The sequence below is a fragment of the Trachemys scripta genome, chromosome 9, assembly GCF_013100865.1.
Source record: "Trachemys scripta elegans isolate TJP31775 chromosome 9, CAS_Tse_1.0, whole genome shotgun sequence".
NCBI classification, from domain to species: Eukaryota; Metazoa; Chordata; order Testudines; family Emydidae; genus Trachemys; species Trachemys scripta.
In genome coordinates this window covers 68,388,695-68,409,210 of record NC_048306.1, presented here as the reverse complement: position 1 = coordinate 68,409,210, position 20,516 = coordinate 68,388,695, and the positions used below count along the sequence as shown (strand labels likewise).

The 20,516-nt window shown below is 45.6% G+C and overlaps 1 protein-coding gene across 3 annotated transcripts in view; it reads left to right on the top strand.

Moving 5' to 3' along the window:
- Positions 1–9,058: 9,058 nt before the first annotated feature.
- Positions 9,059–20,516, top strand: part of DOCK10 (dedicator of cytokinesis 10) — a 239,284-nt gene continuing 227,826 nt past the window's right edge. Inside the window, exon 1 of one of the 3 annotated variants that reach the window (XM_034780722.1) lies at positions 9,059–9,246. In XM_034780722.1, the coding sequence (XP_034636613.1) occupies positions 9,133–9,246 (114 nt within the window). In that variant the 5' untranslated portion in view covers positions 9,059–9,132. The remainder of the gene's footprint in view (positions 9,247–20,516) is intronic. The other 2 variants (XM_034780728.1, XM_034780732.1) reach the window with 2 other exon arrangements.

Here is a 20,516-nt window from a genome sequence, read left to right as displayed (position 1 = left end):
TCAGTCAGGGTGGATGTGGTCCACTTACAATAATTGATGAGGTGTCAATAACAAGAGAGGGAAAATTGTTTTTGTAGCCACTCCCAATCCCTATTCAAGCCCAAATTAATGATGTTAAATTTGCAAATGAATTGTAGCTCTGCAGTTTCTCTTTGAAGTCAGTTTTTGAAGTTTTTGTTGTTGAAGTATGGCTACTTTTAAACCTGTTATTGAATGTCCAGGGAGATTGAAGTGTTCTCCTACTGGCTTTTGTATGTTACCATTCCTGATGTCTGATTTGTGTCCGTTTATTCTTTTACATAGCGGCTGTCCGGTTTGGCCAATGTTCATGGCAGAGGGGCATTGCTGGCACATATCACATTAGTAGATGTGCAGGTGAATAAGCCCCTGATGATGTGGCTATTGTGGTTGGATCCTCTGAGGGTGTTTCTAAAGTAGATATGAGGACAGAGGAGGAAATGGAGTTTGTTACAGGGATTGGATCCCAGGTTAGTGTTTCTGTGGTGTGGTGTGTAGTTGCTGGTGAGTAGTTGCTTCAGATTGGGGGGCTGTCTGTAAGTGAGGACTGGCCTGCCTCCCAAGGTCTGTGAGAGTGAGAGATCGTTTTCCAGGATAGGTTGTTGATGATGTGCTGGAGAGATTTTAGCTGGGGCTGTACGTAATGGCCAGTGGTGTTGTGTTATTTTCTTTGTTGGGCCTGTCCTGTAGTAGGTGACTTCTGGGTACCCATTTCGCTCTGTTAATCTGTTTCCTCACTTCCCCAGGTGGGTATTGTAGTTTTAAGAATGCTTGATAAAGATCTTGTACGTGTTTGTCTCTGTGTGAGGGATTGGAGCAAATGTGGGTTGTATCTTATGGCTTGGCTGTAGACAATGGATTGTGTGGTGTGTCCCGGATGGAAGCTGGAGGCATATAGGTACGTATAGCGGTCAGTAGGTTTGGTCAATAGGGTGGTGTTTATGTGACCATCACTTATTTGCACTGTAGTGTCCAGGAAGTGGATCTCTTGTGTGGATTGGTCCATGCTGGGGTTGATGGTGCAGTGGAAATTGTTGAAATCCAGGTGGAATTCTTCAAGGGCCTCCTTCCCGTGGGTGCCTATGATGAAGATGTCATCAATGTAGCGCAAGTAGAGGAGGGGTGCTAGGGGACGAGAGCTGAGGAAGCGTTGTTCTAAGTCAGCCATAAAAACGTTGGCATACTGTGGCCACTCCCAGTCCCTATTTAAGCCCAAATGAATGGTGTTAAATTTGCAAATGAATTGTAGCTCTGCAGTTTCTCTTTGAAGTCTGTTTTTGAAGTTACTGGCTAAAATTTTCACTCCATGCATCTGAAGAAGTAGGGTTTTTTACCCCTGAAAGCCTATCCCCAAATAAATCTGTTAGTCTTTAAGGTGCCACCGGACTCCTCGTTGTTTTTGTGGATACCGACTAACACAGCTTCCCCTCTGATACTTGTTACTTTTTAATGGCAGACAACATTTGGATGTGTGTGATTCAAAATCTTAAATATTTATTTTAATCCCAGCTATCCTCTTTCATTTTGTTCATTATTCCCTTGTGTATTGGTGGCTATTTCCTTAATTTCTGACATCTTGAAAAAAAAAGTTTGGTAGTATACATGGAACAGCTGGCTAACGATTCCCCAAAGTTTGCTAATAGTTTTATTCAGACAATTGCTGGCTGAAAAAATGTATGCTGGTAAACTTATTCATTTGACCACTGACTTACACATATATAGTTATTCAGATAGAAATGGTGTGGATCATAGGCCAGTACTCCATAACCCGCGGCTGAATAGCATGTAGCCAATCTGTGACTGCTAGCAACAAATTTCTCCAGTGGCCGATGATGGGACACTAGATGGGGAGGACTCTGAGTTACGACAGAGAATTCTTTCTCTGGTGTCTGGCTGGTGGGTCTTGCCCACATGCTCAGGGTTTAACTGATCACCATATTTGGGGTTGGGAAGGAATTTGCCCCTGGGTCAGATTGGCAGAGACCCCGGGAGTTTTTTGCCTTCCTCTGCAGCCTGGGTCACAGGGCATGTGCACGTTTAAACTAGTGTAAATGGTGAATTCTCTGTAACTTGAAGTCTTTAAACCAAGATTTGAGGTCCTCAGTAACTCAGCCAGAGGTTAGGGGTCTATTACAGGAGTGGGTGGGTGGGGTTCTGTGGCCTGCAATATGTAGGAAGCCAGACTAGATAGTCATGATGGTCCCTTCTGACCTTAAAGTCTAATGAGTCTATGAGTAGCATTAATATCATGAAGCAGGGACCACAGGTGCCAACTTTCGTTGGCACCGGTGGGTGCTCGCGCCCCCCTGCCCCCACCAACTCCGGCCCTTCCCTGTCCCTATTGGACCCCAAATCCCTGCCCCAGCCCCGCCTCTTCCCCGAGTGCGCCGTGTTCCTCCTCCTCCCCCACCCTCCCAGTGCTTGCTGTGCAAAACAGCCATTTCACGGCGCAAGCGCTGGGAGGGAGGGGGGACAAGCAGGACGCAGTGGCTCGCTCAGGGGAGGAGGCGGAGTGGAGGCGGAGGTGAGCTGGGGCGGGGGGGCAGGGATGGGAGCTGCCGGTGGGTGCAGAGCACCCACCAATTTTTCCATGTGGGTGCTCCAGCCCCAGAGCACCCACGGAGTTGGCACCTATGGCAGGGACTGCCCCTGGGTTTTTATTTTGACAATGCCTATTACTTAGTGAACTTCAGTTTCCAGGATGCTTATATGCCTATGGAATGGCTGAATACTTGACTTTTTGTGCTGATTCTTTCTGACAGAGGCAATGGGTATTTTCTTTGATGTCTGCATCCAACTAGAATCAAATATAGCAAAAATTATATTTTTCGCTTTCCTGATTTTGGTAATATATTTATCATTTGCAATCCTTGAGCTCCCTACTTCTTTCACCCCACCCCCAATGTTCCCCTGTAGCTCTGTTCAAGGGCAAGTGCATCCATCAACTTGAAGAATAGGGTCTCTACTTTAACAGCTAGGACATCTTTTAGTGTCTTGAAAATTATTTGATATGAAAATAGCAAAAAGAAAGACATCCCAACCAAAATGTAATGCCTTCTGGCTGAGTAAGATTAAGAGACTGCAACATTTAAATTTATGAATATAAACTGGACATTAGGAAGTTTAGACTTGAAATTAGATGAAGGTTTCTAACCATTAGAGGAGTGAAGTTCTGGAACAGCCTTCCAAGGGGAGTAGTGGGGGCAAAAGACATTTCTGGCTTCAAGACTAAGCTTGATAAGTTTATGGAGGGGATGGTATGATGGGATAGCCTAATTTTGGCAATTAATTGATCCTTGCTTATTAGCAGGTAAATATGCCCAATGGTCTGTGATGGGATCTGAGTTACTACAGAGAATTCTTTCATGGGTGTTGGTTGATGAGTCTTGCCCACATGCTCAGGGTTTAACTGATCGCCATATTTGGGGTTGGGAAGGAATTTTCCTCCAGGGCAGATTGGCAGAGGCCCTGGAGGTTTTTCGCCTTCCTCTGCAGCATGGGGCACGGGTCACTTGCTGGAGGATTCTCTGGACCTTGAGGTCTTTAAACCACGATTTGAGGACTTCAATAACGCAGGCATAGGTTAGGGGTTTGTTACAGGAGTGGGTGGGTAAGATTCTGTGGCCTGCATTGTGCAGGAGGTCAGATTAGATGATCATAATGGTCCCTTCTGACCTTAAAGTCTATGAGTCTATGAGTCCAGGGTTGCAGAAATTCAGGGGCCCCTAGATATCACAAGGCAAGGTCTGATGTATAATGAGAAACATCTTCTAGATTGAAAAAATAACGAAAGGCCATTGCTCCTTACATCTTGGAGGCACTAGTCTCTGCTGCAAAGTCAGCCAGAGCTTCTTGAAATGTTAATGCTGCACTAATGACTCTATAGTTTTAAGCATCTGGAAACTGGTTTATAACAACTTTAGCATTTGCTTACCCCCTTAGCTGAAATTTCTCCTACCTCTTCATAGCTTCAATGTGGTAAAACTATGCAAAGTCATATTTCAATCATTAGAGTATGTGTAGAGCAGGGAGAGAAATCCTGTTTTTTACATTTTTACACATGGATAAGTAACTTACTTGTTTTCAAAATGTTAATTTTATCACATTGTTTCAGACAAATGCCTTTGATATACCAGAAAAAATTGTATTAGAAATACCAAAATGACAAATGTCAGAAAATCATGTTTGGGGCATGCCTGTGGATTATTCACAAAAATAAATGTCCAGGTTCTCAGTTGGTGTAGTTCAGAGATCGGCAACCTTTGGCCCGTGCCCTCCAGGGTAAGCACCCAGGCGGACTGGGCTGGTTTGTTTACCTGCCGCGTCCACAGGTTCGGCCGATCGCGGCTCCCACTCGTCACAGTTGGCCGCTACATGCCAATGGGGGCAGCGGGAAGCAGTGCAGGCCGAGGGATGTGCTGGCCACCGCTTCCTGTCGCCCCCATTGGCCTGGAGCGGCGAACCACGGCCAGTGGGAGTCGCGATCGGCCAAACCTGCGGACGCGGCAGGTAAACAAACCGGCGTGGCCCGCCAGGGTGCTTACCCTGGCGAGCCACGTGCCAAAGGTTGCTGATCCCTGGTGTAGTTCTATTTACTTTAGTAGAACTACGCTGATTGACACCAGCTGAGGATCTGCCCCATACTGCACATGGAACTCCAATGCTCAAAAAACTCCAAAGCCAATAGAAAACTTTCCTTGATGATGTGAGGATGTAAACCAGCAATTTCTGCAACATTTAAATTTCCTTTAAAAAAAATCTAGCCCAACGTGTGCTGAATGCAAAGTGATGGACTATTGACCTCCTGAGTATTACTCCTGGGGAAATTCTGCGCGCCACTACATGTGCAAAAATTTATGTCCCCCACAGATTGCTTTGCTTCTCCGCAAAAAAATGACTTTCTGATAGGGAAGCAAAGGGAAGCCACAAGAGCTGTCATGCAACCCTAGCCTGTGCTGGGCTCAGCTGTAGTTCTGGCTGGGGCTTGGAAGGATGGGACTTCCTCTTCCCTTGCACAGCATCCGGTGCCGGGTCAGACCCACCCCCAGCTGCATCCCCGGCTGCAGGAAGCTCTGTAACCCCTCCCCCACCCCGCTTCCTGCACCCATTGCTCCTCAGCTGCAGGGAGAGGGATCCCTGTAAAGGGAGCTGCTCCCCATCTGCCCAACCTCTGTGCATCCAGACCCCCTCATGCCCAGACCCTTCCGCCTAGCCCCACCTCCCCCCCAATGATCCCTACACCCCCTGCACCTGGACCACTCTGACAAGCTACCCACACCTGGATCCCCACCCCACCGAGTCCCAACCAGCTGCACCTGTATCACCACCTCAGAGTCCCACTCCCCCAGCATCTGGACCCCCCCCCTTTGAGCCCCCCTCCCCCAACCACCCTGCCAAGCTCTATCCCCCCAACACCCAGACCCCCATGTGGAGCCCCAACCACCTTCACCTGGACCCCCTGCAGAGTCCCATTACCATTGCACCCAGAACCCCCAACAAGCCCCTGTGCCATCCAGACCCCCCCCCTCGCATCTGGATCCCCCACTGAGCTGCCAACACCCAGATTGCTGTACACAGAACCCTCTCAACCCACACCTGGATTCCCCCACACTAAGCCCCTCCAAACTTGGATCCTGCCTTCCCACATGGAGGGGCAGGCAGGGCCGGCTTTAGCAAGAGCGGGGCCCGATTCCTGGGGGTGGGGCTTGCCGCAAGCTGGACCCGGGCAGAGCTGTGGGGGCCGGGCCCGAGCTGAGCCGAGCCGAGCCGCGGGGGCCGGGCCTGAGCTGAGCCAGAGCCAAGCCGAGCCGAGCCAAGCTGCGGGGGCCGGAGCCGAGCCGTGCCACGGGGGCCGGGCCGGGCCGAGCTGCGCCGCGGGGGCCGGGCCAGGCCGGAGCCGAGCCGGGTCAGAGCCGCTGAGGCCGGGGGTGCTCAGCTGGGGGGCCAGGCCTGGCCGCGGGGGCCGTGCCGGAGCCGAGTCGTGCCGCGGGGGCCGGGCCGGGCCGGGCCGAGCTGGGTCAGAGCCGCTGAGGCCGGGGGTGCTCAGCCGGGGCCAGGCCGGCGCACTCGGACAGAACCGGGGCCAGAGTGAGCTGCTTGGCCTGGGCTGGACTTGGCCGCGCTGCGCCTCCCCAGAGCCCTTCTCGCGCCCCCCGCCACCCCAGCTTACCTGGTGCTGCCTGCCCGCCTGCCCACCCCTGCTTCTTTTCAGACTTCCCGTGAACCTCTGATTTGCGGGAAGCAGGGGAGGGGGAGGAGCAGGGGGCAGAGTGTTCAGGAGAGGGGAGGAGGGAGAAGTGAGCTGGGGGCAGGGTGGAGAGCTGCGGCGCGGGGTCCTCTTAGCATGGGGCCCGATTCAGCCGATTCGGCTGAATCGGCCTAAAGCCGGCCCTGGGGTGTTTCTGGGGCAGGCCCAGTCCTTGCGCTGTGTCAGGGTTGGGTGCAGCCTCACTGCTGAGTCTGTCCCCTGGGGCTTGGGGGGGAGAGGCGGGGAGCTGCATAGTGATCTTCCACCTCTGTGCAGCCAGTGGCCTGTGCTCCCCAATGCCACACTGGAGCCTTCACATTTATTTGACAAATAAAATGTGCAGAATTTTAAAATATTGTGTGCAGAATTTTTAATTTTTTGGCACAGCATGCCCTCAGGAGTAGAGTATGCAGTTAACTCCTGTACCTTTGAAGCTGCTCATCAGACCAAATTCTTCCCTCAATTAAACATGTGCAACACTACTGGTGTAATTGGTATTATATAGGGGTAAACTGGAGGGTTTTTCACATTATTTCAATCTTGTGTTATACTGATGGTCAGTCATACGTGTATATGTGATAATTCCCACTGTTTTTTTTCTTTTCCAAACAATCCAAAGACACCCAAATGCAACAAAACTATGATCATATAATATGGATAGGAACTTAAGTGCTCGTGATGAAATTCAAACATAGGTGTCACACAATAAGTGTAACTTGTCCATGTTGCACCTCTTTATTGAGGCATTAAATAGCATTCCCAGTAATACAAAATATAATAATTCTGCTTGATGTAAGAACTTATAATTCTGTATGTCTTAATTTTTGTCTGCTTAAATTCTTAACTGTAGCCTTGCATTAATATAGCTTCCCACAATGAATATATTGTAAAACAAAATCATTAACTGAGGGAAAGTATAACAAAATCCTCACTCAGCCAACATGAAATGAAACACACTGCAAGCTACTTCCTTTGGGGTTTTCAAAATCTTCCCATTAATTCCGAATTGAAAGATTAGTTGCCAAGCAAGTAAGTGTTAGGAAGCGTTGGCTAAATTATTTATTGTGGCTAGATGGTGGTAGCTCTGGAGTCTCGGTGATCAGCTACCAAAAATATGAAGTTCAGAAGCTGTAGATGCCATACAAGAGTGGATAAGAAAAACTGACAAAAGTGCTTTCAGAGCCAGATGATGGCACTGACTTAAAACAAGGTAGGCAAAACTTATTGTCTTCTTGGATCAGCTAGAAGTAATTAGATACTTCTCACACAGCACCTTGTTTCAGCACTAAGTTAGACCCCATCATTTTGTATGTATAGTTGGGATTGTGTTTTCCAATGTGCATTATTACTTTAAATTTATCAATATTGAATTTCATCTGCCATTTTGTTGCCCACTCACCCAGTTTTGTGAGATCCCTTTGTAATTCTTCACATACTGCTTTGGGCTTAACTGTCTTAACTAGCGCCCTCTACTGACCAATCGGGTAGATGAGTGTGACAGGTAAGGCCTTTCACAAATAATTATATCTCAGGAGCAACTAGTATATGTGCCACACTAAGACTCAGCACATGTGCAGTGCTATAAGTATTCAGACCAGATCACAGACATTAACTAATTGATGAGATATAGGTCAAATTTTCCATAAACTGTGGCACAAATCTGCTACTCAAAAACAACAAGAAGCTGGGACTGAGGTCTTCATGTGTTGTTCCTGAAGGCAGAAGTTGAAAGGAAAATAGCCAGGCAATGAAAACCTACCACCTATGTTTCTACTATTCATACGATTTAAAATAAACAAACAGTTGGGAAATTTTTGTTCATGTTACTGGAAAAACTCCATTAAGGCTGGGATTTTCAAAGGGGCTGAAGAAAGATAGTCCCCATAATCTAATTGAAATTCAGTAGAATTTGGGCACTGAAATCCCTTAATTACTTTTGAAAAGTCCAAAGTAAATGCTCTTGGATGCCTTGTTGGAGTCTAAAAACTTTGGTCCAGTGGCTACCTCAGAAACTCTAGTGCAATGGTTTTCAACCTGTGGTCTCCAGACTCTTGTGGGGTCCACAGACTATGTCTAAGGGGTCTGCCAAAAGTGACTATGGAAATAAAGTTTCTGATCAAGAGTAGGTGACAACCCCTCACCTACAGGTCAAAATCCAGAAGTGTTGGCATTACCACAGAAGCCCACACTTTAGTGCCCTGTCAAATGCCATGCTGAGCTTGTGGCAACATGTACAGTTGACTTTGGCTGTCAATTTTCAGTCTAAGACTTCTATGGTAGGGGTCCGTGGACCACAGATTTAATTTCCAAAGGGGTGCACACCTCCATTTGACATATTTTAGGGGTCTGCAAATGTAAAAAGGTTGAAACCACTGTCCTAGTGCAATATATGAGGCACTTCAAGTCCCATGTTGCTGGTTGACCCATAGGACTCTAGCAAAGCACATGAACTGGAACCCGTGCCTGGGCCTAGTGCAAAGCATCTGAGCTGGGCCCCAGGGCGTGAGGCTGTGGTCAGACCTAGGGCCGGACACTCCCCAGCCCTGCTGCCCCCCTCCCGCCTTGGCTAGGTGGGGGCGCTGGGGGGCACGTTTGTCACGCGCCTGTGGAGAGTTGAACCCAACTTTTTCTGGCTCAGGCTCGCCGGCCACAGGTGTCCGGACAGGCGAGCCCAGCCCCGGGCCCCGCTCAGCGGCCGCCACTGCTCCGCTAGCCCAGCAGGCGCGTGCGGGGGGAACACGCCTTCGAGGGAGGGAGGAAAAAAAGCCCCGAGTTCCGCTTCCTGAAGGCGCCTTGGCCGGGGCAGCGCCCGACGGGCTGCAGGGGAGCCGGCGCTGCGGGCACTCGGCGCGGGGCTCGCCAGGCACATGGCAGGGGAGCGGAGCCGCCGCTTCACCCGGAGCCGGCTGAGACCGGGCTTGGCGGCTGAGCTCCGCCAGAGCGCCGCCTCGGCAGCCGCCGCCCACCACCACCAGCTGCGCGTGAGTCCGGGCGTCTTCTCCGCGGGGTCGGGAACGTGCCGGGGACTGCGCCGAGCCGCGCGGGAGGCAGACCGAGCTGCCCGGCGACTCCCCAGCCTTCGGGCTGAGCGCCCTGGGCATGGAGCTGGGAGAGAGCGCTCCGCGGTGTGCCGAAGGGGCTAGATCTCCGTGCCCTAGCTCCCTGGTTTTCAAACTTTTTTCCTCGGGACCCAGTTGAAGAAAATTGTTGATGCCACCAACCCAAGGGAGCTGGGGATGAGGGGTTTGGGAGGGGCTCAGGGTGGGGCAGAGGGTTGGGGTGAGGGCTGTGGGGTGGGGCTGGGAAGGAGGGGTTGGGGGCGCAGGGGGGGGGGGCAGAGGGTTGGGTGCAGGAGGGGCTCAAGGCTCTGGGCTGGGGGTGCAGGCTCTGGGGTGGGGCTGGGATGAGGGGTTTAGGGTGCAGGAAGGGGCTCCAGGTTTGGGGGGGCTCAGGGCTGGGGCAGGGGGTTGGGGTACAGGAGGGGTGCAGGGCTCTGGGCTGGGGGTGCAGACTCTGGGGTGGGGCCAGGGATGAGGGGTTTGGGGTGCAGGAAGAGGCTCCGGTATGGGGGGGCTCTGGGCTTGAGGAGGGGGTTGGGATGCAGGAGGGGGTCAGGTCTCTGGGCTTTGGGTGCAGGCTCTGGGGTGGGCCAGGGATGAAGGGTTTAGGGTGCAGGAAGGGGCTCTGGTATGGGGGGGCTTGGGGCACGGAGTTACCTCAGGCGGCTCCTGGTCAGCGGTGCAGCGGGGGTGCTAAGGCAGGCTTCCTGCCTGTCCTGGCATCGTGGACTGCGCTGCACCCCGGAAGTGGCCAGGAGCAGGTCCAGCTCCTAGGCAGAGGTACGCAAGCGGCTCCATGCGGCTCTTGCCCGCAGGCACTGCTCCCTCCCCATCCCCAGTGCTGGCCAATGGGAATGCAAAGTTGGTGTTTGGGGCGGGGGCAGTATGCAGAGCCACATGCTCCCCACCCCACCACCCCCCACCTAAGAGCTGGACCTGCTGCTGGCCGCTTCTGGGGCTCAGTGCGGTTTCAGAATAGATAGGGACTAGCCTGTCTTAGCTGGGCAGCACCACTGATGGGACTTTTAATGGCCCGGTGGGTGGTGCTGACCAGAGCCGCCTCGACCCAGTGGCTTGCATTCTGTGACCCGGTATTGGGTCATGACCCGCAGTTTGACAACCACTGCCCTAGAGCCCTCTGTAGTGTACAGTAGGGTATACAGAGTTCTAGAGGATATAGAGGCGTACAGTGTGCAGTTAGGTATGGAGGCTCTAGGGTAGTGAGCGGTCTATAGTGTACCTTTGATATGGAGATGTTCAAGGGTACAGAGAGATCTATAGTGTACAGTTCTCCATATGGAGAGGTTGGCATGTTACAGTGGGGCAAGGAGGTCTCTAGAGTATAGAGCGCAATGTATCAGTTAATATGTACTAGTATATACTGTATAGAAATACCACTATATTGATCAATTTAGAGATCTCCATTGTATAGCTCTATGTACCAGCATATACTCCATAGTGACCTCTTCTATGTGGAGATTTCATCCATCTTTTATAATATGTGTAGCGTTCTATGATATACAGATATTTTAATTGCATAGATATGTGTCTAATCTAAAATGTGTGTGACTTATGTACTTGTACAAACTGTATCTAGATCTCCAAGCAGTTCAGATGACGTTGTGGTATGGTTTATAGACCTAGGACTGTTTTGGTACTTAACAATTTAATGAATGAGATTTTAAGTTTCAAAATCACTTTGAAAGCACTTTACAAAATCACGCTGCATATGCACTTTTTCACAAAAAATGAGATACTCTAAAAACTGCCTGGAGGGATTCTCCTTCCAAATGAGTCACACATGGCAAGTTTGTGGACCAGTATCCATGATTTAGGTGGAGAAGAAAGTTTTTCAACAATTTTTATGTGTCTGTTTGATCTTACAAACAAGGGCCCCAATCTTGTAAAGACTTAAGCACATGCTTAATTTAACTCACTGTGAGTAGTCCCATTCATGTGGGGTATTCAGAGTCTGTAAAATTAAACAAGTATGCCTAAGGCCTTGTCTACCCTATGGGGAGAGATCTATCTAAGTTATGCAATTTCAGCTACGTGAATAACGTAGCTGAAGTCGATGTACTTAGCTCTACTTACCGTGGGGTCCACATTACATGATGTCGACTGGAGACGCTTTCCTGTTGACTCCTCTTACGCTTCTCGTTCAGGTGGAGTGCAGGTGTCAACGGAAGAGCGGTCTGTGGTCAATTTAGTGGGTTTTTTGCACATTGAACCCCCGGTAAGTGTAGACAAGTCTTTGCGGGATCAGGGTAAAGGAATGGACAAATTGCAAGGTAAAAATACCTTTTGGAGTGTATAAAACATGCACGTATAACTCACTCCATAGAGCATAAAGATATCTCTAATGAAGGCCACTTTAAAGGTGTTAGCCTGCATGGTTTTTAGCACCAATGTACAGTAAGTACAGCAGGAAGTTTTTAAGTTAAACTTTTAATTTGTCTTTTTGATGGTCAAGCTGTATATTGTAACTTGAACCTAGACTGATTTTCATTTGCCACACAGGGCCCCAAAGGTTAAGTATGGAAACCTCTTAGTATCCCTACAAGATAGTCCTAGTATGGATTTAAAAATTTTCTGAGTAAGCAGTTCTTATTCCCATGTGATTTTAGGTACTTCACAGGATATTTTTAATATTTTCTTCATGGTTATTTTTTTATTGAAATGCTTGTAAGTTCCTGGTTATTTCCACAGGAAATCCCCTGGGTGAAAAGGCCAAAGACACAACACTTACACAGAGATTCTTTCCCTCATGTTAATACATTCTTGAAAATCATAATTATAAGGCCTGATTCATCATTTCCCTGCATCTTACATAGTTATTATACTGGAGCAAAGGGGGTGTAAAATGCTTTGTAATGACCTGGTAGCATTTACATCCTCTTTGCACTGATGCAAAGTGCAGGACAATAGAGAATGAGGTCCATGCTGTCTAAGAAGGAAAGAACATAATTAGAATTGCTGAAGTTCACAGAGAACTATCAATCTACCTTTTAGAATGAGACAAGATATGTTAGCAGCATTTTCAACATTATGAATCCTCTTTGATTTATTTATTCATTTATATATTTTTAAATAATCCATTAAAGGGGATAAATGGCTCCCTCTTGGATGAATAACCAGAGGATAATGTATGTGATTGATCAAATTCATGCAGGTAAATATTTCCCTTTCCATGTTCTGGGAGAAGATATCTGACTCAAGTAGGGTAAAGAGTTTGAGAGAACAAGGAAAATCAACAGCAATTGCCACCAAAAAGCTAGCATTTGTCATCGGTTACCACACGTTGGGGCCTAAGTCACTGCAGCTTCCCCCTATACTTAGAATAGGAAATAACTGAAGTAGCTATGTCCCCACGGGCTGATGGGCAGTTTCTTTGGTTTAATGGGCCCTGTACTCCATTCCTGATGTACAGCCCTGGAAATGGAGCTGTCTACGAACAGCCGGTTCAGTCTTCCTAGCTATCTAAAAGCCAAATACAATTCACCCTTTTCCCTACCTCATTGCTTTCTGAATTTGCAGTGCTTTCCCTAGTCATCCTCCAGGGTCTAGGGGAAATGATTCATAACCTCTGACACTGAGTCATGAGTGAGGTGGGTTGCATAAGTGCTATGCTGCCTTCCGAAGACCGTTCCACTCGGCAAACCATCCTTTCAAGAACTAAAGGAGTCTCCATAGCCTGGGCAGATTGTTTTGCTGCAGCCGGTTCTGCACTGCCGAGAGCTGGGGACTAGAATTTGGACCATTTGGAAATGCCAAATCTCCATGCATGCAGTTTTCACATGTGTTGAATCTGCAAACTTTTAGAGCTGAAGAACTTTATAGGTAGCACAAAGCGTGCTTACACATAGATTCATAGATTCTAGGACTGGAAGGGATCTCGAGAGGTCATCGAGTCCAGTCCCCTGCCTGCATGGCAGGACCAAATACTGTCTAAATAAATACTGTCAGATGCACTAAAGAAATGTGGTCACTTCTTCAAGTAGAACATTGCTCAACAGTATGGTCTTAGCTTTTTCATTTTTAGATATAATTTTAAAGGGGGTCAATTTAAAATCAGATACTGTAAGCAAACTAAGGCTATGTCTACACTACAACCTTAAGTCGACCTATGTTAGGTCAATTTACAGCCACAACTTTAATTACTGTGGTGGCTGATGTCCACTCTACCCTCCTTTTATTGGCGGTGCGCGTTCTCACCAGGAGCGCTTCTATCAACTGAAGAGGGGCAGTGTGGGAGACTGAGAGCCAGGGCTCTCAGCTCCATGCAGCTCCCTACTGGGAACCCAGCTGTCCCCCAGGGCTTCTCGCTTTCCCGCTCCCAGCCAGGAGCAGGGGGGCAGCGGCCCAGGGCTTCTTACCTCCAGGGGAAAGATCCGCACCTGGAGTCTAGTCAGCTGCTGTGCTCCTGGTGGGGAGCCAGGACCCCAGACCTCCAGGTGGGGGTGACAGCAGGGTTCCCAGCGGGTGGCAGCCCGAATTGGAGTGGAGACCTGGCAGTAGCCCGGCTGGGGAGCCAGGAGCTGGCTTTCTTGTCAATTGCACAGGTCTAGCAGAGCCCTGAAATTGACAAGAATGACAGCCAACAGTCAATGTAAGGAATGCAGCGTCTACACAGACACTGCATTGCCTTAACTACACCGACATAAACCCTATGCCTCTCACTGAGGTGGTTTTATTATGTTGGCATTACAGGGGAGTTACAAACTGTGTACTGTAAACAAGGTCTAATTTATAACATTTTCTATTTACATCTTAGATTATTAAAACTGACAGTATTTTAGAAATACTTTCTATCAAACAAAACACTACTGTGTTAATACATGAGAACCAGAATCTGAAACTGAAGAAGCAGCAAAAATGAAACGGAGCAGTTTAGTTTAACTGAAGAAGTTGAATAAAATACAAAACAGTAAACCTGATGCATAAACGGTGGCAAGCAAATTTAGATTTAAAAAATTCTTTCAGCTTTAGTAACATAAAAGTGTATTAGTGATCTAAGTAAGCAATAAAATAAAAATCCTGTATTAAAGTTAAGGATATCCCTTTAAAAGGTTATACTTGAACAGCAGTCAGGAACTTTTGTACGCAATTTCTGAGAGCTTTGTTCTGTTGGCTGGTGGAATATAATCTTTCTGGGATACATTAGAATTTATAGTTTGGTTTCTAAGACAAAATGCAAAGGGATCCTCCAAGATTTTTGCCTCTTACCAAATATGAAGGTTGCAGATGCCTGTTCAAATTGAGTTTTCAGTTAGACTTGTTAGTGGGGCATATTGTCTTTGGGCATATTGATGAAGTTATCATCTTTTTACAGTGGTTTTGTAGGTGGGGGGCGGGGTGGGGATAGGGGGTTTGTGTCTGCATTAACTTTGCCTGTGAAAGCCAAATTACATATTTTTATTCTTTGTGCTTAGAAACTCAAGCCGGGATTCAAAGCTATTCTCTTAAGGGTGAAGTCCACTCTACTCGCATAAAACCTGAGTAGCTGGGCTCTGTATGGGTCCAGCATGGGAGTAGGGAGGAAGAATAGGTGTAATCCACCCTGAGCACCTGCACTCAGGGCCAAGGTGCATGGCTACAAAACTATTCGCTGAAATAGTTATCATAGCCTCTCTGCACCTGTTCAGCAGTGTTGGTAGCCACTGGATCTGTATAGACACAGATTCCATGGAACCTTCTCTGGTTCTCAAGGTGTGCGTAGGCATTGCTGCATTTCCCCTTCAGCCACAATGCAGGGCCCAAGCATTATGGAATATCTTCATTGGTCTTCTGCACTATAGGTGAATATTAGTCTAGAAAAGAAAAGGAAAATGTGATGTGTATTAGGCAAGAAATTATGGGAGCTATTTTGTTTCTTTTATCTCAGACTCTTCAGCTGGAGTAAACATGCTTATCTGTCAACAAAGTTACTTTATTTTATTTGATGTGCAGTGTTAATCCTGGCTTCTGTTCTTGTTTACTGCAGTAACTTGCGCAGGCTGTGCCCTTATTTATCCCAGGATAACGAGGCTCCATTATTGTAAATCATTCTTATTAGGAATTATCATGGGGTACGAGCAGCTTGTTCACAATGTAGCAGCATCTTTAACTATTGCAGTCATGTTCCACTTGATCTTCCTTCCGTACTATGACTGCCTAAAATGTGACATTTTGGGACAAAATCCCTACGTGTTATGATCCCTTTATGATACTCTGATAGTGACAAGGAGCTGTAAATCTGGGACCCCTGGCTACTGTGGAATAACATGGCTTTCTGCCATGGCATAAGGAGTGTGCCAGGGGAAAGAGGGCATGGCAAGAATCTACCGGCTCTTTTTGACTTGTGGGCTGCCCTGTGCAGGCTGTGGTCAGCAGAGTGTAGTTAGAGCAGCTCTAAAGCTGTTGTAACTGATGTGAGGGATTAGGTAGGCCTCTGGCTGGCCCAACATATCTGGAGATGTGGTAAAGTAAAGGTGGGTTACAGTAGTATGTAGCCTTTCTTGCTTTTGCACTGGCTCCTGTCTTCCCATTCCCTCCCCCGCTCTTGTAGCATGGCTTATGACATCAGGTGCCTAAGTGTTTTGCTGAACCTCGGCCTTATGAATAAGCTATGAGCCCATGGAACAGATTCTCAGCTGGTGTAGATTGTCATAGCTCCATTGAAGACAATGAAATTTACGCCTGCTGAGGACCTTACCACTGTTCTCAGTTCTTTACTCTCCTCACATTTATTGCTTTCTTCGTAGGTGATCTGCTTTACCTTTACTCAGGAACAGAGGCTGCTGTTCCTCCAACCACTGTAAAAAAATAAAATTAAATAAAAAATTAAAATTAAAAAATGTCCATTTCCTTTTCAGACACTCTCTTTTATCGGTCATTGAAAATAAAATGTCAAGGGCCATTTAAAACTCAGCTCAGTATTCTGTTCATGTACTGGAGGCACAGGACAGTGCCTCTGACTAATCTGGGAAGAAGTGAGAATTTGTATTTATTATTTGGAGTTATATTATGTAAATCAGAGACGTCTCCAGTGCCCAAAAATGGTGAATGAGGAAGCAGAGATTGAAGGACAAGTGTATGTGCAACACTTCTTGGCGTGTTTTAGAGAACATAATATTTCAACATTCACGTATTCTGCATTAGTTGCACAAGCATTTTTTTCCAGAAACCTACCATGCTGTCTGAAAGCTCTGTAATATTACTCATGCTGTTCCAATAATTGCAAAATGCTTAATTATTTCTTTTATTTTAATTCTTTATAAAAAAGGAATTTACAAATCTGCTCAATGAAACCGTCAAGTTTAAACAATTTGCTTAAAATATTCCACATATTTCTTCTTAAAACAAAGTTCCAAAAATGTTGCAAACTTTTTGTTACTTTGTCTTAAATATGTAGACTTGTTTTGAAATTGCTAGGCACAAGTTAACTATAATTGTCCATGCAAGTTGGGTAATTGTTTACACAAATAGCAAGTTAATTTGTCTGTCACTCAGTTTGTATGTGCAGTTGTAGTAATACTTGGGTGGGAGCTCCTGATACGTGAGCCAGTGTTAGACATGACACACATCTGCAGGTGGTATTGCTGGATTGCTAATGTATTAGCCAAATATCTTGTATCTTTGTGGTGCTCCTCTATTTTCCAAACAAAATCAGTGCCTGACAGTTTTATCCAGGCAGGTTGTGGTGGTTGACATTTACCCTTCATTTAAATGAGCCTTAAGTGATTTCTCCTCTCATTTCTCTTACATTAGCTGACTGGGTTAATAGTATTGTGGAATCAGGATCTTGTTCCACGTGCCATTTGTACTGGCAGAAATTCGTTTCCATTGTACTGTGTGCAGCCCAGTGCAGATGGTTATGGTATTTAGTGACCTCTCTGGCCTTTTGGTTCTGTTTCTTATAACAGAATGTTAGGTTTCTCTCTCACACTGTGTTTATCCTGAATTCCACTTTAATGATTCTTTGGAATACTCATGCTTCAAATGTATATTCTGAGTAGTGGGTTTGAAATGAGCAATACAAATTCCATTAATACGGTGAGTTCACAGGTTGCTGGGGATTTTTAGTTTTAGGTCTAACTTTCAATTCTGAAGATAGTTACCACTTCTAAATATGGTGGTTTCCTCAATACACCCATGCTACATCCTTTCTCCTTTCGTTCTCTTGCAATGTGTGAAAACAAAGCTGTGCACATTATCATTTGTAGAAAAAGTGATCAGTTTTTAGATGACAGTGTCAACAAGAACACATAACCCGCTTGTATTCAAAATACTAATCAAGACATTGAGCTTGGGTAGTACAAATACCCCTAGGCCAAATCCTGAGGTCCTTATTCAGTGTTTACTTAGTCCATACTCGGGTAAAGCCCATTGACTTCAGAATCATTACAAATACCATGCTTACATGAATGGAATTTGTATTGTAAATTTTTGATGTTTGGAAGGTACAATGTTGACTTGAACACTTTTGGGTACATAGGTTATTCTAGAGATGAGCTGTGAATGGGCTTTTCACTTCTGAAAATGTTCTGATGTCCTCTTTATATCCATTATATATTGAAATCAGTAAGACATAATTTGAGATAGTATTAGTGCTATGCTTCCAATATATGAAATGTATGGTAATATATTGCTCTATGTGTATATAGAATGCACTCTGTAACTTAGAGCAGATACTACATGTTAGCCTGTAGACTATTTTTAAAATGTCATGATTTATTTTAAAGGCAATTCATGTGCAAAGGTGTTGTTTGTGATATAAACTCAGAAACAAGCAAAGGTGATAACTAAACATACATTGAGTAAAATATTGATGCTGTTGAAATCAATAGGCATTTTGTCACTAATTTCAGTGGGGGCAGGATTTCATCCATTGTGGTCTCTAGTACTTAGGCAAAATAGAGCACTACCTGAAGCCTAAATCATGTGAAGCGATCTGCTGTCTGATTCTTTATACCTTTACTGCTGAGGCGATTGTTTGAGTAAAACACCATTGACATCTCTCCTCAGCCTGCCCAGTATAGCCCACAGAAGTCTGAACCACCAGGTCCTATGGCTGCGAGGTCAGGTTCCCCAAAGCCAGCTCAGCCATGTCTGCTGCTGTCAGGTCCTGTTCAGTGAAGTCTCCATGAGATCAGCTACTGCTGGGGCCTGATCCACAAAACAGCCATGTTCCATTTGATCTGTTGCTAGGTTCAGCTCCACAAAGGCTCCGAAATCTCTGAATAGAAAACCCAGAGCAAAGCAAGATCCCCAGAGTCCCTGTTTTCCCTGGTAGACTTTGGGCTCACTACACAATCTGAGTCCCATTATCTGTTTGCTCAGTGTGACCCACTTTTCCCAGGCTATACCTTTCAGAATCTTCCCACCTTTAATAAATTCACTTGCATGAAACATTTAATATCACTTCCAAAACAGAACACAAATGCCAATCAATGCACGTACAACACTATACAGAAATGCACTGGGGCAAAATAACAATTAATATCCGTGAACCCTGCCAGAGCTAGCTTTCTCTCTTTCCTCTATAGGGGGAACAGAGAGTTTCCTTTCCCTTTAAACCTTCTAAGTCTAACATGTTCCATTCATTTTTTTCTCTTTATCTTATTAATATGTATTTACAAACTTAACAGTAGTCTAAATACTTTTTTGGGGGGTCTGTTAATTGGTATCTTTGATACGTAATCTTTTCTAAGTGATAGATGCTTGAAAGGGCTCCATGCTGATTATTATTAAACATTTACATATTGTACGTGGTGCTTTACAATACAGACTAAGACCGTTCCCTTGTAGTGCTGTAGGCAATGCTAAGTAGCCCCACTTGCGCTCCCCAGGATTTGCATGGGAGTAAGGGGTTTCCAGTGCTCCTTCACATTTATGCAACACCAGCCAAAATCAGGCTTTAACTGCTATGCTGTTTTGGAACAAAATGCTAAAGCCCTTAGATGCTGTGATATGAGTTTGTTTTAAAAGCTTAAGCAAATACATAAAATTAGTAAACATACTAATTTCACACACACAGTGGACTTGTACTGGCAGCATTCCAGCATCTGAGCTACCATCACTGGTATTTTCAGAGGAGGCTAATTCAATCGGAATGGGGTGCCAAACTCCTTTAGGATTCTTTCAGTATCTCAAACAGCACTATTCATTCATGCAGGCTAATAACAAAAGGGTTAAAAATATCATTTAAGGAAATGACTTATACTATTCTCATTTAAAATAGCAAAAATAACTTTATTATTACATTCGCTACATAATATTGCTGTTATATCTCTACATTTTAGTGATGTATGTGTGGGTGTATATAAAAAATATATAAATAACACCAAAATGTAGCAAGATATATCTGGAATACATGTATTTCCCTCCAAATTCTGCATTCCATATTATCTATAAGGAGTAAAAAGCTTTTCTATCACTGAGTCTGAAATTGGCTTGTTTGCCTTTCTCATCTTTGAGGGTAATGTCGACTGACTTAAAGCAAACATGATTCTAGGTTGCTTTGACATGTTGACCTAAATTAAATGATGTAGATATAATGAAATTTAATGAATGCAACTGAGTTAGATACAATAGGGGGAAAAGCTTCCTTTCTAAATGTAATCATTTATCAACAAGAAAAAATAGAAATGTCTATTTCTGAAACAGGAATGGCTAAATATGTTTAGCACAGAAACCTTTTTTTCTTGCTCTATTGTTCTTGGTTTCGGTTAATATAGTAGCTGTGGATTCTTTGAATCTCTCATTGTTTGAACATGTCATTGCCCACTATGTGGAAATTGTTTTCTGGTAGGGGTACCTGATCTTGTTCCCACTTATACTTGTTATAAACTGATGTATCTCCTCTGACTTAAATATATTAACTCCTAAGCTACAGTGAGATAAGTAAGAATACAATTGGGCTCACCAGTGTTTTATAAAGCATTCATATTCATTTCCTAAACATATGTGAAAATACAGTCAAAATTATGTGGTTAAACCAGTGGATAGTCAGAGATAAGACTGTTGGTCTTATCTGAAAGCTAGCAGGAACATTTAAGGTTAACTGTATGTTAAATATCAGAGGGGTAGCCGTGTTAGTCTGAATCTGTAAAAAGCAACAGAGGGTCCTGTGGCACCTTTGAGACTAACAGAAGTTTTGGGAGCATAAGCTTTCGTGGGTAAGAATCTAGTGAGGTTCTTACCCACGAAAG